Below are 17123 nucleotides of genomic sequence, written 5' to 3' on the forward strand. Positions count from 1 at the left end.
GTTGGCAAAAACGAGGAGAAAATGACAAAAATGATACTCTTAAATTATATTCATAAATAATTTTTAAAAATGATAGATAATTTGAAAAGGAAAAAATAATTTAATTTTCGACGGCATATAACATTTTTCTTAAAAAACAAATAACTCTGTCATATTGCTTTTAAATATATTTAACAAGTAAGGAAAAAATTATTTTAAAAAATATATAAAATGACAAATTAACGAACTTTTGTAACGGGTCCATAATAAGATAAATAGAGGAAGTAATCTTAGAGAATAATTCATGTGATTAATAAAAGAAGTAATTAAGATTCTGCACATGTGTCACAAATGTTATTAAAGCATGCAAATAATTAACTTAGCTCATTTGATAGAGGAGCAAGAGATAATTAATTTTAAAAATTATTTTAAATAAATCTATATTATATTTATTGAAATAAAATGATAAAATAATTTATTTTAAAATTAATTATCTTAAAATAACTTATTTTTCAACTAAACCAATCCTTAACTATATTGCTTTATTTTAACTTTTGTAAGCTACAAAATATTAAAAGAAGTTTGCTCTACTCGTATTTTATACTTCTAATAATATATATTATCTCTGCTCATTTTATATGTCATTTATTTTTACATAATACTTGTAATTTTATAAAATCAATGCATAAATGATCATATAAATCCTTTTTTATCCTTATGAGTTACTCTATCCGTCCGAAATTGTTTGTCATGTTACGCTTATCGAAAGTTAATTTGATTAATTTTCAAAGGTAAATTGGATCACATTAATTTGATATTTTAACAAAAAAATAGATATTCTAAAATCATATGAAAAGTGCTAAAATTACAATTTTTTTGCATATTAATATGATAAAAAAATACATCTTAAAATGTTAATCGGAATTTTTATAGTTTGACCTTAAAAATAGAAATCATGACAAACAATACCGGACGGAGGGAGTATTAGTATTGAAAACATATTAATTAATCAAAATAATTTAATTCATATTCATTGATTGAAACTTCATTTCGAAAAAATTAAGTAAGAATATAAGGATAAAATTACAGTATTTTTAATGTAAGCGTATAATAAAAATATAACATATAATGAAACAAAGAAAATAATATTTTTTTCTAAAAAAAAAAACTTAGATTTAGAGTTTAAAATTCCTCGATAATATTTTTAAATAGAAATTGAGCGTTTTTATCTGTATAAATTAATGAGAGAAGTAGGAATGTGCAGAATATCCAGTGAGGCTCTCCTGATTTTTAGTTACCATGTATTTGTGAAGTGCAAACACAAGATTTATTCTCCATTATTATAAAGTTAAAGAAATACAGCAAAAAAGTCTAACTCCATTATTGAGCCAAAAGAGAAAATAGGTTAAAAATCAAAGGCTTTTGGGGAAGGAAGGAAACAGTTTCCTTCCAGTCAAAGAATTAATATATATTGTTTATTTATTTTTTTCTTTAAATGGGGAAACAAGAACCAGACCCAAAGTCTTTGGATGATTCAAATTCAACACATAAACCTGACACATCAACTCTTGATGTGCTTGCAGCTACAGATATGGCAAAACCTTCAATTTCATCGTCATTACTTCCTCAACCTTCTTGGTTTACTGCCAAAAGGTGACTTTTTCCTTTACCCATTTGCGTGTTAAAGATGAATTTTGTGTTTTTACCAACTGGGTTTCCAAGAATTTTGAATTTCTATTTTTTTTTACCAACTGGGTGTCTTTTGAATTTCAATGTTTCTTGGAATTGCAATTATAAGGTTTGATTCGCTTTTCTTGGACATTATAATCGATGAAATTGGTTGCGCCTTCAAGAAACAAAATTCAAGAATGATTTGCGCTGACTTTCTTGGTGGAGTTACCTAATGGGATCTCCTAATTGAATTAATATTCTCTTTATTTACATGGAATTACTGAGTTTTGCACGGAAGGTTTCTATTCCAATTCTGTTATATTTGATATCTTATACTTCTTGAAGTAGTCAATTTTTTATGCATTCTTCAGATTTTGTTTTCTGTACTGATATGTCAAATCTCCAACTGCCAACCCCCAAATCCTCACAATTGTGACCCTTTTCCCACTTTGCTCCTTTGTGACTCGAAACCCTCAAAATCTTGGTAGAAACTCGAAATCCCTTGGTAAGAGGTTATGTCTACTAGCATATCCTGCACTTGTAAGTTGTAACCTTTACTTCACCCGCACTATTTGCCTCTAATGTGTCTGCTATAAATTATCAGGTTGCTTGCGGTATTCTGTGTGATCAACTTAATAAATTATGTGGATCGTGGATCTATTGCGAGCAATGGTGTTAATGGAAACCGTCGAACTTGTACGAAAGATGGTACATGTTCTTCTGGCAGCGGAATTCAGTGAGTATTCTTTTGGAATTTGTTCTATAGCCTGCTCAACTCTGAAAAAGATTTGGTTTTCGAGTTTCCACCCTAAGTTTTCTTCCTTGCTTATGTTTGATATTTTTTCTCTCTGTTCTTCATATTCTTGTTGATTTACTAATGCTTATTATTGAGAATTACAATCCTTTCGGGATAATGTACGTTAATAATGAATTTTCCTCTCCGAATTTAGTAATGGAACTACTTTTTAATTACACATCATCATAATGCGTGCTTAGTCTTATCATGAGCTTGTTTCTGTTTGCTTGCAGGGGTGAATTTAATTTGAGTAATTTTCAGGATGGGGTCATATCATCTGCTTTCATGGTTGGGCTTCTGGTGGCATCTCCAATATTTGCCTCCTTCGCCAAGAGGTAAATCCCCGTATATTACAGGCTTTTGATACCTTGTTGCAGATATATTTCAGACTTAAGAACATTAACTTTGAGAAGTTTATTTGCTTGCGCCTGAGAGAAGTAGGATTTAACAATTGAAACTATCTTTATATGATTTGAGAAAGCGGAAGATTTCATTCAAATTACCTACTAGTTTTACTCTTAATCCTTTTCACCATATGCCAAATGATTTGACCCTTACCACAGGTGAAATCGTTTTCTGAAGACTTAATATAGTATGCAACTTTTCATGCACATGGTAGTTGTAAGATTTAAGAATGAGGTTATAACAATATGATGGAAGTGATGTTGAGATGGTCCAGACATGTAAAGACTAGGTGCGGCAATACACTAGTAAGAAGGTGCGAGAGGTTGGTTATAGAAGGTTTTAGTTGAGGTAGAGAGGTAGAAGTAGACCGAAGAGGAACGGGAGGAGTTGATTAGACCGAACATGACACATCTTCAACTTACGATGGGCAGGCCCTAGATTGGAAGGTTTGGAAATCGATGATAAGGGTAGTAGATAGCCAAGTGTTGTCGTACTATTATCATTTCTGTGTGAGAGGCCCCTTGCATCTTCTCATCTTGTCCTTATTTTGTAGTATTAGTTAGTATTCACTTAGCATCTTATTTTTCAATATTCACTACTAGATTGCCGTACCTGTTGCTTCATATGCTCTATTTATCTTGCTATTTTGTTGCCTTTATTTCTTCTTCAGTCCTGCTTTGATTATACTTATTTTGAGCCAAGTTTTTATCGAATACAACCTCTCTAACCCACCTATAAAGGTAGGGGTAAGGTCTGTACATCCTACCTTCTCCAGAACCCACTTTTGGGACTACATTGGGTATGTTGTTGTTTATTTGCAAGTGTAAGATGTACTTCCAATATGTTGGAAGAAATTTTGACTCTGTTCTCATGAATTACTTGTTGGTAAAAGGTAGCAAAGCCTTTGTAAATGTAACAAAAACCATGTTAAAATCCCTATTAGAGGGTTGGGCCCTACCAAATTTTCTTTCTATTTAACTTCTTTGCTGTAGTACATGAATCTAATTAGAGCAGACCATTGAACTGACAAGTTTGTTTAGTCAAAAGCAAATCACACTACAACCTAAAAAAGAATACTCTTTTACTTCTACATGGGGCATACCTGAAGATGCATTTCTTTCTATGTCTGTCAGAGTTGAAGTAGAACTGTCTTATTTTCAGTTTGCAACTTTGTCATATAATTTGCTTAATAGTATCAGACAGAGTTTCACTAGGGAAATGAAAAATACGCGAATTGTATGCACATTCTTGCTTCTTTAGTTCAATCAATTGCTTGAGTTTCTTACCCATGTCACCATGTGTTTGTTAACTCTGCAGGGTCAATCCGTTTAGACTTATTGGAGTTGGACTGACAGTGTGGACAATAGCTATTGTTGGTTGTGGTTTCTCAACTAATTTCTGGTTCATTGCAACATGCAGAATGTAAGTCTAACCATATTACTCTTCACAAGCTGTCATGTATTACTCGCAATTATTGTGTGTGTGTGTGTGTTGGGGGGGGGGGGAGCGTATCTTCGGTTACATTAATATCTCTTCTTTTCCAGGCTGGTGGGTGTTGGTGAAGCATCTTTCATAAGCCTTGCCGCTCCTTTTATTGATGATAACGCGCCTGTTGCTCAGGTCTGTTTTTTTAACATTTATGTTTTTGTGACTGATAATTTCCACTAGAGGTCCCATTTAATACTGCTGCTAATATGATGGTTGTTCTTTTATACTCCCGTTTCATTCTCTGCTGATTACACTGCAATGTGTAAGTACTAAGATCTTTCTTTTGCAATATCTGTGCTTAATCAACTTCCTGAGGGCCCAATAAAGCTATTAAAACAGTATTCTAGGAAGTCATGTATTTTATAATACCATCTTGGTACTTTATTAATAAAACTTGACCTTTAAAAAAGCAACCTTTGTAGTACACTTGCTGAAAGCTCATGGAATAGTGTTGGCAAACAAATATGTGAAGCTATCTATGAAAGAAAACATAATAGGTAGAATTTGAATTACACATTAGAAAAACAAATTCAAATATTTAACCTAACTTGAATCCTTGTTATCACTTATGATCATTCAAACCCAAAGACAATAACGGTTAAATCAAGGAAGAATCAGATAAGAATATAATTAGATTCAGTCGCAAACAGATTTGCAAGAACCTATTGATTAATATTCCAAACACGATTCAATAGAAAGGAAGATAGATAAAATCAATCCAGAGAACTAAAAGAAACAAGAGGGAGAACAAAATGAACTCATACAAAAAATTCTACCCTAAAGATTCAAGCTCAATTTTAAAAATAAGATCAATTGGAAAAATATGGCCGTTATTACTGGACTTGTCGAAGAGATTAAATATAAGAATCAAGGTATATCTTTTTAATCAGTGGTTGAATCGATCATCAGAAGAAGAATCAGGCCAAAAATTAGGATACAATCTCTACTCTTAGAGTGCTATTCTTTTCTTAAAAATGAAAAAGGCTAACTAATGTAATAATGTAATTCCATGCAAATATGGCTACCCGGTGAATATGAGGTCCCATTCACTATTCATGGCCAGGCCAAAAGGGACCACTAGCCTAGAGAATCAAATAGAGAATAGGCCCTGAGTTCACCAGCTTTGGAGAAGATGAAGGGGAAGAAAGGGATCCCGTGGACAGAGTAACCGGAGGAGGCCTGAAATGAAACCGGAAGGAAAGCCACAGGAGTAGGAGTGGAGAGAAAGTGAAAGTGAAAGAGTAAAGGTGGAATGGTTAGTGATGACAGCATAGGACACCAAATGTTCCTTCTCTCTCTTTTGGATCCCATGGATTGCCTCTCAATCTCTAGGACTAGGAAGTGTCAATATTAGGCTAAGCCCTTCAAAATTAGACTTCTCCAAAGGTAAAAACTAACTCGAAATAAGTCTAGGGTTCATAGTTCCTTCGAAAGTGTGCAGACATAGCTCACCCACAAATAATTAAAAATCTCACCAGACTTATGAGGCCATGGATCAGAAAACCCCTTAAGGCCACGGCTATAAATTTCAGTCCACGACCTCAAATTTGAGACATCAATCTTGCATCTCCTGCCTTTTGAGGACATGATTTCAAGCTTGCAGCCACAAGTTCAATCTCTTTTCTTCCTAGTTGGCTCCATATTCTCTTCCAATACTGACGTCACAAGCACATATACATATTTATGAGGCAAGCCTTTTTGGCTCTCCTCACGAACTTGTGTTTGATCGCTCCTTTGGATGTTATAAAAAGGCTATTATTGTTAAAATTGGCTTTGGATGTTATCACTTTTGGTGTTAAGACAACAAATGCTGTTATTAGTGAGTCAACTCTTTTCTCTCAGATGCTGGAATATTTACCCATATTACCTAGGGTCCATTAATCACTAGATTCCCCGATAAAGGAGATATTACCTAGTCCATGAATCACTAGATTCCCTGATAAAGGGGCGATTCCAATTCCTCTTAAAATTTAAGTTAATGGACCTAGGCTTGATAAAACTATATCCCTGCTGTGCGTAGCAACTGCTGAGGTCATTCATTATATTGTTTGACCCACTGAACTTATCTAGTTACTTTATTGAGATGGCTTCTTTGGCTTAGACTATTGCGTTTTCTAGTGTTAGAGAACTTAAACTGCTGAATAATGAGATGAAACTGCTTCAAATGGAGGGAATTGGATAATTAGGATTCATATATCCAACTCTGATTAGCTTAGGATTGAAGCTTAGTTTTTTGCTGTTGGCCGGCTGTTTGGAAATAAGTATGACTAGGTTTTATGCAGGTCATCATTTTTTTTTTTTTTAAAAAAAGCAAGTGAAATCTTTTGTGCTTCCAATTCACCATTGAACATCAAACTGAAAATCTTTTGTGCAATCACTTGTTTTTTGCATGCTTCTTCAACTCCATTGCTTTGTATATCTCTTGATGCTTTTGCATATAGTATAATTTGTGAATGCTAATTCTCTTCTTTTATCCAGAAAACAGCATGGCTGGGAATATTTTACATGTGTATACCAACTGGTATAGCATTTGGCTATGTATATGGTGGACTGGTAATCTCACTCTTCAGCGGTCAAGTTTAATGTTCTCTTGTGGAATGTGATTTATCATTCATACTAAATTTTACTAATGTTCCACACTTTTGATAGGTTGGCAATCATCTTAGCTGGCGTTGGGCATTTTGGATTGAGGCATTACTAATGCTTCCCTTTGCAGTTTTAGGTTTATTTATGAAACCATTGCAATTAAAAGGTAACAGTAAATTAGTCTATTGGTCTAATCCTGTATGCATTTTCTGATATTTCTTTGAATGTTTATACAGGATTCTCTCATATCGGATCAAAAAAACCATTAACTTCTCCTCTGACTGCTTGCCCAGAAGAAGGTACTGCCTATTATCATACAAATGTCTATTTCATTTTGTCTACTTAGGCAACAGAGTAGTGTGATTCTTGTGCTAACTTTGATCATTTTTGCTCAGCATGACCTACCTTCTCTGGCATTTTGTCATTGGGAGTTTCTCTGTGCTCTACTTAGTTACTTTGTCAGCAAAAATAGTGTTGGAAAGAATCTTTATTTTAAAAGAAAAATATTACATTGTTATAGTTGAATGGATAAAAGAACTAGGGGCTTAGTGGAACTCCTCAATTGCTAAATGGAAAGCTTCTCTCTAGGTTTCTTTACTTAGAGTTTGTCCATGATTATCTTTTGTTAGTAATTAAAGGAGCATAGGATAGTCCAAAAATAAATAAATGTGTGCCAGCTTGCAGTTCTTACATTTGTATCAGCCTTATAACATTCTTTGTATGGCTTGATATAAATATACTACTTAGTAATATAAGTTGAATTGGTTGGGAAGTATGTTAGGTGCTTCGTTGACAAACAGTTGTGTGGAGAAATTAAAATAAAGATCTACTCTTGATCTTTTTCATTTACTTCCACTAGATACAAAGATACTTGAAGTGAAAGAACAGTAAGCAATAGCTTTGTATCTGTGAACTTGATCAGTGTCTCTTAGCTTTTCCCCCCTTTAGGTGTCCTGTAGGCACTTAACTTGTCATGGTTTTCTCGATTGAACCATTATTTGATCCTAACTCTTGTCGTGAATGCAGCTGTTTTGAATTGTAGCAATGGTTTGTCATCAACACGGGAAGATCCCAAGGATGGGTAAGGAACCTTCATAAAAGTTGTGATGTTATTGATGATCTTAAGACAGCCAAGATCTATCACCCATCCGGCAAACATGATTAAGTATGAGCAATATGTCTTCTGCTTTCACTCAGTTGACTTCTTTCTTGCTTTGTTCTCCTTTCTACAGTTCGAAAGGTGCTCCTAGCAATTTGAATGAGTTGGCAAGATTTTGGAAGGATCTGAAAACGCTTCATCTTGAAAAGACTTATGTCATCAATGTCCTAGGTATTCTATTAACTTTTGTTACCTTCAATTTTTTCATGCTATCTCTTCTATGGATCCCAATATTGGAACAATTTGATGAACCTTTTCTGGATGTCTTTCCTAAAATAAAGAGATCTCACTTATTCTTTAAACTTTTTATTTAAGTTTCTCCACTATGATTCTCAACTTGAGTGGTTTCTTGCAGGATACATAGCATATAATTTTGTAATTGGTGCATATTCCTATTGGGGACCCAAGGCTGGTTATTACATATACCATATGGTAAGCTCTCAGACCACTTCCCGCTTCACAACTATTCAAGGGTTAAGTTTATGCTTGCATTATTCTGTTGATTTTTCTCTTTCACTGTCCTTGGTTACACATTTTGGAAGTTGCTTTGTACAAGTGAGCAATAAGATTCCTTTTGAGTCGAGGGTCTATTGGAAATGGCCTCTCTACCCCACAAAGGCAGCGGTAAGGTCTATGCACATCCTGCCTCCTCCCATCCCACTCGTGGGATTACACTGGATATGTTGTTGTTTCAATGTACCAGTGAAATGAGCTCAACTTGATCATGCCTCATCCACTGACATTCTTTTGTTTTGCATCATCTGGTTATGCTGTTCAGCTTTACGTGAACCAATCAAATACCACAAAAGCATTAAGTACATGTTAGCTGATCTGTAATTAGTGTTTCTGCAGAAAAATGCAGACATGATGTTTGGAGGTATTACTGTTATATCTGGAATATTCGGAACCTTGGCTGGAGGCTTTGTTTTGGATCGAATGACATCCACAATATCCAATGCCTTTAAGGTGGGGTACTTTGTTCCTAAGATTCTGTTGAATCTCTAGAAATATTTCTCATTTAATCCAGTGTCCAAAGTGAAGATCATTCATTCTTTGCTAAATACAAAACAAACAAGACTTTCTCAATCTGGGTTAAAATTATCAAAGAAGAACTGATTCTTTTGACTTGTATAACTCTTGCACCCTGTTTCGATTTTCTCAAATTCGCCATTTTTAGAAGGATGATCTATGATGTTCATTTTTTATGTTAATGACATATCTTCTCTTCTGGTGTTTTCATTTGAATCCTTCAAAACCCTGCTGCTAATGATGTCACTATTTTGTAATGCAGCTTCTCTCAGTGGCAACATTTCTTGGAGCAATATTTTGCTTTGCTGCCTTTTGTTTTAAGAGTTTATATGCTTTCATCCCTCTTTTTGCAATAGGAGAACTGCTTGTATTTGCAACACAGGTAATTCTATTAATCTAATCCAGTACTCTTTATTGTAAATTTGTCTACTTCTTTGTACACTAGTTCAATGGAGTTTAATATTTGGAAATGCTTTCTGCAAAATGGTTTTTCTCTAATTTCCTCGGTTCCTTTACTTTATATTATAAATAAATATGATGAAGTGTGTCATTTGTTTAGGCAAAAAAACGTTTTTTAACTAACAAAATTGTTTGGATGACTGATCATATCCCCCATACATCCTTTTTTCCGTTCTTTTGAAGTTCTCAAAAGTGTAATTGGCTTTCACTTAGTTAAGATGTATAATTAGTTGTATTTTAGGGTTGATACTTTTTGTTTCGAGCTTTACTTCATCTTACATTAAAGCATCTGATGCAGGGCCCTGTAAACTATGTCTGTCTCCATTCCGTCAATCCAGGTTTGAGACCACTGGCTATGGCGATGTCTACTGTTTCAATCCACATATTTGGTGATGTTCCTTCGTCTCCTCTTGTGGGGGTTGTCCAGGTTTGAGCTTGCTTGTTGATCTTGTTTTGCAACTTATATCTTTCTCTCTTTCAAGAGTTCTTTTTTCCGTTTCAAAAGATAGACACATTTTTATGAGCTTTGCTAATGTTATACATGGCTTTAATACTTGTTAGCGTTGTCCCCATTTTTTATTTTCCTTAATGTTCCTAACCTCATCATTCAGATCCTCTGTTTTGTTTACCTTTTTCGGGCTATTCCTCTCAATTTGATTCTTGAGCGTACTCTTCTCCATTTCTTTCTCCGGCAAACTACTTCCCATTCCTTTCTCCGATTAAGCCCCCCAACCCCAAAACCCCTTTTTGTTTTTTTCCCTTTTCTCTTGTATATACACACATTGCAATCAAGCCTTACCATTTGTTATGGTGTGCCGGCTATCTGCAGCATTGTCACTGAAGTTTTACTCCTCCCTGCGGGTGGAGGCTATTCGTACCTCCGACGGCAGAGAACAGTGAAAGCTTCATTCAGCCCGCTTTCATTGTTTATCGAACATTCTAGTTTTGAAGTTCTGTGAGGACACAATATTTTGTAGAGGGAAGAGGCCTAGTGATTGTTCCCATTGTGCTGTTTCGAATCATCAGTTGGTGGTTGCCTCTTTGGCAGATAATGAATAACGCTTGAAATAAGGAAAAAAATGAATTTGCTTTTGTTCCCTCTTCACATAGCAGTGAATAAAATAGCATACAATCTGAAATATGGTGGCTTTGATAAATAGGGTACCATGTGTTACAAGTGCAAGATTGTTCTCTTTCTCCCATGATAATCTTCTTTTCTCCTCCAATAGTCACAAGAATGTGGAAGTGCAAGGCTGCTTTTGTTTGAACAAAAAATTAGTAGTTGCACTTATAGAGTTCCTTGTCAAAAGAAAATATTCGGTTCAACTTATAGTACATGAAAGACATGAAGTCTGTAGGATGATTTCCAATAACTAGTTTAACCGTTAAATTGATTCTGGAAAAGGTCAATTATTGGTGTAGCAGTAGTAAAAGTTATAATTGCAACTATGTCGTTCATTTTATGGTTCTTGATAACATTGATCAATATGCTCCTATGTTTTCTCTTGTACAGGATCACATTAACAATTGGAGGGTCACTGCTTTGATGTTGACATCAGTTCTACTTATAGCGGCTGGAATATGGTTTATAGGTATATTGTACTCATTGAACGCCTCAGAATCCAAATCTTTATCCTTGAAATGAGTCCGACTTGATGTCATTGGCAATACATTTAGGGTGGTTATTAATGATATTTTTTAATGCACTTTTTATGTGTAGGCATCTTTCTTCACAGTGTAGATAGATCCAACGAAGATAGTGAGAATCAAATAAGTGATGCTGAGAGAGCAAGGTCACAACCATTGCTCAAGGAGAAAAGTAATGAACCAATTGACGTCCCTGTTGAATCCTCCTAGTATTTGGTTGTGATGCTACTGGACAAATGAAATGTAAATTCTTTGGTTCTTTTTCTCCGGATAATGGTTGTTTTTGGGTCCGGTTTTGCACGTACCTCGACTATTTCACCTTTGTACCTGCCACCTCCCATTGGCACATGTACCATATAACTCTGTCCTCCTCCGAGGCTTAATGTAAATTCTTTGATTCTTATCTCTGTGTAAATAATGTTGCAAATCCATCAAGAGTAGTTGAATTTGTTCATACAGGTTAGAATCATCAAAAGTAACTTCTGCATTAAGGTTAGCATACCCCATAATTGACCACATTATATTGTATCTCATTTCTGTAGTTCTATTTTTTGCTTTGTTTTGTTAAAAATAATTTCCTTAGATTAGTAGAGAAAAAGAGAATAGGATGACTTCTTATCGATTGTGTTCATATCAGGTCCGAAATCAAAAGATTCTTCAAATATCATAACTCTTTAAAATTTGATATTTAGATGACATTAGCTCAGAATTTTCGTTGCCTAATAAGATTATTGACAAAACATTGCAAGAAGCTGAAGGTAGACCCAGTTCTAATTTTCAATTGATGCATCTGGAGAATGAAGATTAAATCATATGTCAATACACTTGTTTTCGTTCTGGATAACTTACAAATGCTACTGGATGAACAAAATTATTGATGATAAATGAAAAACAGTAGCTTATAACAAAGAAGTCTTTCTTTAAAATATGAATTGGCTTCCACCCCAGACGAAAGAGTACAATCATGGGGACATTTTCCATGTCCAGTTTAGGTTACAAGCAGGAGGCTTAAGAGCTCTATTAATCACTATACAAGTGAAAGCTCACCAGCAGCGATTGATCTCTTGACCAGCTTTGCCCAAGATTCATTGGTTTCCGTAATAATCTTAAGAGCGTAATCCTGATAGTGCAAGGTAAAACGACCATTAGCACGCCCATCCAGAACTAAGAGGAAATAGAAACAAGGATCTTCAAATACATCACATTCAACCAAAAACTCCTGAGAAAGCAATTACCTTGTTTGCTGGCTTGTTGCCAAGAGCAAACCTATTAGCAGGTTTTCCATCAGGTATCTTATAGTCTCTAAACCAGTCCCTGATTGCTGTGAGAGTGCCCTGAAAAATTCACAGAATTAGTTCAAACAATATTGACAAGTTAATAGAAAATTAATAAGGAGCTTACCTAATAAAAAATCCACGCACTGATTCAATTCACTACTACTGCTAGCAGAAAGGACGATAATAGAAAAATTGAATTGAAAAGGCTTTAGCTCAGATGATTAGACTGAGATGCTGTGACCAAAAGATCAGAGTTTCAACCCACATCGGCATCATGTTGTGGGCATTACTCAAAACACAGTTTCTCAGACAGGCTTGCTTCTCTAGTAGTGTTAGCATTCAAGAGCATTTACTTACTTCTAGAAGAGAAACAAGAAACTATGGAACTTCATTCAGCAGATTAAAGTGGACCACTAGTCTCTATGTGGAATCACTGCTATGTTTTAGTACCATAATCAAGAACGTTAAAACTTATCATTACATGTATACTGATATTAACAGTAAGAATCTTAATCAGTAGCGATAAGATGTGCCAAACATCTGGAGTAGTGAAATTCCAGTATAGAGTTTATCTCGACAACATGTCAAACAGTGAGATTAGGGACAACACAGTTACTTCAAACAGGAAGTTGACTATCAGCAGTTAGAGGTATCATATAACTCACAATAATCTAAAGGAGGACTTACTAGATGGGCATGATTTTTTTTTTCATACAATGTGATAGCAAAGGTAACAAAATGAGACTAAAAAGAATATGGGAACACTACTTATACAAAAAAATTTGTCTCCACGAAGCAAGTTATACCAATGTTACTATCTGGTTGGGGAAACAAAAGCAAGATTCACATATATATATAGTATTTTGCATGCCTCTGCTATTTCTTAGTAGTGGAACTATAGTTGATAGGGAAGCCAATATCCTATAACGGCCGCTTCCACTCATCGGGATCTCCATGTCAGTGCCTACTCTCTCCCATTATAATCACAACTTTAATGCTTTTCCATAGCTTTGGATAGATAACCTTGAATAATGCTAACTTTCTTTAACTCCTCTCAATCCGACAAAGTATTCAGCTAATTTCAAAAGATATCAAGATCACTCATTTTTTGCATATAGTCTCTGTTATTTCTATCGATGTTCCTAGGAAACGATCAAGACTTCAAGCTCTAGTGAGCTGGTTCTTATGATAAGTTAACCAAACTCTTCATTAAAAATGATAAAGTAACCGTAAAGACTTTACAAGACAAGTCTGAGGTAATAACAGAAAATTGAAAAGGAGATAAATAATTATCTTTAACCGAAGAGGCATATCACAGCACAACAAAGAAAGCGAGAGATAGAGAAATGATGCATAAATGTGTTGCGCAAGCATAATCAGTGCGAGAGAAAGGAGAGTCAACAAAAGATAGCAGCTTTATTGCACTTCAAACTTACCGGAAAATGTTTTTCCACATCATCAACATCATTAACAAGTGAAGCTCTTGGATCATCTAGTGAAATAGCAACTATTTTCCAGTCAAGTTCTCCTTCATCAATCATTGCCAGAGCAGCTAAAGGTTTGACCTTCAGAACCTGGCCAATTTTACCTCGGCTATCCCCAATCTCAACAACATCAACTACAAATGAGAAAAACATAGAGAGATTCAACTAAATAAGACAATCTCTAACACAATTGTTTTTTCTACTCTTTTTGTTTTGATAGATGGACCAGAAGAAAGTTGTTAACTTTTTAGAACTATTGCAACCATACCAGGGTCATTATCACCTAATGCCCCTTCAACTTCGGTATTCGCAAAAGTAGGATCTTCCCATGTTTGAGGAAGCAATCCATAGTTCCAGTGAATATTATATCTGAAAGATGCATAAGAAATGCATAACATCAAAAAAAAAAAAAAGCATCAGAAACTAGACAACTCCAGACAGCTATGACGACACATCATCAGTGAGGTACAAATCTCATCAGTCTAAGATTGAAGAGCGAGGGTATCGGTCATTGCTTAACAAAAAGCATATGTAACAGACCTAAACATATTGACCCACAGAAAACTGCAGTTAACTCATAAAGACAACTGCTTGCAAATGACAATAGGTCAAAATCCCACGCCAACTAAAAGTGGAATGGGTAGGAAGCCAAGAAGCATAAAGACAACTGCTTGCAAATGGCAATGGGTCAAAATCCCACGACAACTAAAAGCGGAATGGGTAGGAAAGCAAGAAGATAATTACATCTGACAATGTTTAACATACTAAAAGAATGTAGAAAAGTCGCATAATAGGCTTACGGATAGTATCGAAGTTTCCCCTTCTTTGTGTCTTGTTTAATAGGAGTGTGTTGCTCATCTGTAGCAACTTCCATCTTTGCACTTGATTCTTTGGGGATCTCAACAACAAAATTGAAAACACCATCACCCAAATGTAGTGGTATGTCATGCCAAGGGGATATCTGCACATTACAAAGACATGATATAATATGTTGCAACTATTGTAACTAGACAGACCAAAAGCTCTGTTCTTTTCACGAAGTAAACGCTAACAAATAATAAAGATGAATATGCTATTTATCCTCATAGCTTTCAAGCAATTACTTATTTTTAAATGGTTCTTATCGTTGACTTCCCTACTTCGGATCATGTTAAACTACAGAATGTGGAAATGTCTCACTGAACAAATTTCATGGATAACATATCTCGCGATTAGGCATTTCATCAGTATGTCGATCCATCAATGGATTACATCTCAATCCAAGGTACTAGAGGCCAAAGCTAAGTGTTTCTCTGTAACTACTCCGCTCTATTCAGGCTCATTCACAGAATAGTGAAATTTCCAGATTACAATATCCCGATAATGAGAAATCCACTGTCAAGGTAGAGACAAATATTTACCTTTTTGCCGGAATTGTCTGCAAAAAACACGCGGTAATCTAGGGTTTCTGGCTGTCCTTCTTCTATAGTCTGAATCTGGGGATTGTAGATTGCACTGCAAGTGAAAAGACGCTTCTTTTGCACCGGTCCGTTTCTGAAGCAAAGGCTGAAATTGTTGGGCCTTCGTAATGGACCTTTCGATAGGAGCGAAGCCGTTAAAGTGTTGCTGGCTGATACCATGATTCTTGCCGCCGCCATTGCTGTTTCGCTGGCAAGTGTTCAGTCCCTAATGGCAACAGAAATTATTGGAGAAGATAAAACAGTGAAAGTTGCTAGTGCTGCTATCAGCCTATCACTGCCTAACATCAACCACAGTCCACATATATGCACAAATGGTATGGTCTAATTTGTTTGCTCCTATATTCCTTTTCTTTTTCCACAATGGTAGGACAATATTTAGGAGTCACGTGTTTACTTGTTCAAGGTCGAACGTATAAATAAATTTCTAAATTAATTTGGCTTTTTTTTTATTTAATTTTTTCTATATTATTTTTCTATTGAATTATTGAATCATCTCTAATTTGTTTTTTTAAAACATTATTGGCTTTTGATCGATTTTTTTAATTATAAATATCTTTTATTGTGTTTGTATTGTAATGATTTAGATTGAAGGAATGAAAACAAACTATGTATTTGTCTCATTTGTTTTTTAATGTGTTCAAATGACTTGAAGTAAAACACAATTATTCTCGAACATTTTCACTATCAATTGAACTAATGAGTTCTAGATTAACATATGTATCATCTATCAATACTCCTCATAATATCCGGTTGAATGGTTCAGTGATTCAATAAAAAAAATAACATAGTTAAGATAACTATCAATTGAACTAATGAGTTCTAGATTAACATATGTATCATCTATCAATACCCCTCATAATATTCGGTTAGATATATATATACGGTTAGGTGATTCAGTGAGTCAATAAAAAAAATAACATAGTTAAAATAACTGAGAGAAAACTCAAAAAAAAATATATATATATATATATATATTTTAATTTTGTGAATGCAAGTTAAACCAACTATTGCTTCTTTACCTTTTTGTCTTTTGTATTTTTTTTTCCCCTGATATTTTATATTTAAAAGTTTCTTTTTTACTATATATAATTGTGTCTTTTTAATATTAGCTAATATTTATATTTTTTTAAGATATATAAATGCACATTCAAGTAGATACACATATTTTTGACCGTGTATGATTAATATCGATCCATTTTAAATAATTTAGAACTTTGAGGTATATTTAACCTACTACGAAAGTTTTGAAAAATTTACTTCCTCAATTTCAAAAAGAAGAGAAAAAGCATAGAAAAGTGTTAAACTTTGTTTGGTGAGTAAAAATGATTTTGTAAAATTGGAGTTAAAAAAGGTATGGATGGAGTTTTTCTTTAACAACAGTGACATAAATGAGCTAAACTCTTAACGGGTGACATAAATGAGTCTTTTTTAAAAGTTCGATGACATATTTAAGCATTTTTCCTAAAAAGAATTACCTTTATCTTTTTTTACTAACATTGTAATTTCAACTTTCTATAATGCTATAAGATTTTGGGATAATTTTTGTACATTTAATCCAACTTTAATTTAGAATACAAAATTTAAAAGTTTTTTTTATATCCTTAAATTTCATATCAAATCAAATGGAGGGAGTAGTAATTTAAATAGACTAATATATAAAAGAATTTCTTATAAAAAAGAACA

The 17123-nt window shown here is 34.2% G+C and overlaps 2 protein-coding genes across 3 annotated transcripts; one reads left to right on the top strand and one right to left on the bottom strand.

Moving 5' to 3' along the window:
* The first annotated feature begins 1185 nt into the window (after positions 1-1185).
* On the top strand, positions 1186-11622 carry LOC101253029 (probable sphingolipid transporter spinster homolog 2). 2 transcript variants are annotated; one of them, XM_004230605.5, is made up of 16 exons: positions 1186-1632; positions 2255-2386; positions 2680-2781; positions 4169-4273; positions 4396-4471; positions 6818-6892; positions 6989-7091; positions 7162-7224; positions 7952-8006; positions 8158-8255; positions 8440-8516; positions 8937-9050; positions 9376-9495; positions 9871-9999; positions 11086-11164; positions 11293-11622. In XM_004230605.5, the coding sequence occupies exons 1-16, from the start codon at positions 1475-1477 to the stop codon at positions 11427-11429; spliced, it is 1623 nt and encodes a 540-aa protein (XP_004230653.1). In that variant the 5' UTR covers positions 1186-1474; the 3' UTR covers positions 11430-11622. The 2 variants fall into 2 exon arrangements, with proteins under 2 accessions (XP_004230653.1, XP_010315163.1); XM_010316861.4 differs by having other exon boundaries at positions 1511-2155.
* A 356-nt stretch (positions 11623-11978) lies between these two features.
* LOC101253833 (soluble inorganic pyrophosphatase 6, chloroplastic) lies at positions 11979-15828 on the bottom strand. Its single transcript, XM_004230608.5, has 6 exons — positions 15381-15828; positions 14781-14941; positions 14249-14349; positions 13933-14114; positions 12455-12553; positions 11979-12339 (listed from the first exon to the last, which is right to left on the bottom strand). The coding sequence occupies exons 1-6, from the start codon at positions 15615-15617 to the stop codon at positions 12247-12249; spliced, it is 873 nt and encodes a 290-aa protein (XP_004230656.1). The 5' UTR covers positions 15618-15828; the 3' UTR covers positions 11979-12246.
* Positions 15829-17123: the final 1295 nt, after the last annotated feature.

The sequence above is a fragment of the Solanum lycopersicum genome, chromosome 1, assembly GCF_036512215.1.
Source record: "Solanum lycopersicum chromosome 1, SLM_r2.1".
NCBI classification, from domain to species: Eukaryota; Viridiplantae; Streptophyta; class Magnoliopsida; order Solanales; family Solanaceae; genus Solanum; species Solanum lycopersicum.

Bases quoted from the DNA above. Each gene is read 5' to 3' on its own strand.
- LOC101253029 (XM_004230605.5), top strand. From the start codon at position 1,475: ATGGGGAAACAAGAACCAGACCCAAAGTCTTTGGATGATTCAAATTCA. The intron at 6,893-6,988 runs GTAATCTCACTC...CACTTTTGATAG, and splicing joins GCTATGTATATGGTGGACTG to GTTGGCAATCATCTTAGCTG. The intron at 7,225-7,951 runs GTACTGCCTATT...TCGTGAATGCAG, and splicing joins GACTGCTTGCCCAGAAGAAG to CTGTTTTGAATTGTAGCAAT.
- LOC101253833 (XM_004230608.5), bottom strand. From the start codon at position 15,617: ATGGCGGCGGCAAGAATCATGGTATCAGCCAGCAACACTTTAACGGCT. The intron at 14,115-14,248 runs GTATGGTTGCAA...TCTCATTTGTAG, and splicing joins ATTAGGTGATAATGACCCTG to TTGATGTTGTTGAGATTGGG. The intron at 12,340-12,454 runs GTAATTGCTTTC...TTGCACTATCAG, and splicing joins GCAACAAGCCAGCAAACAAG to GATTACGCTCTTAAGATTAT.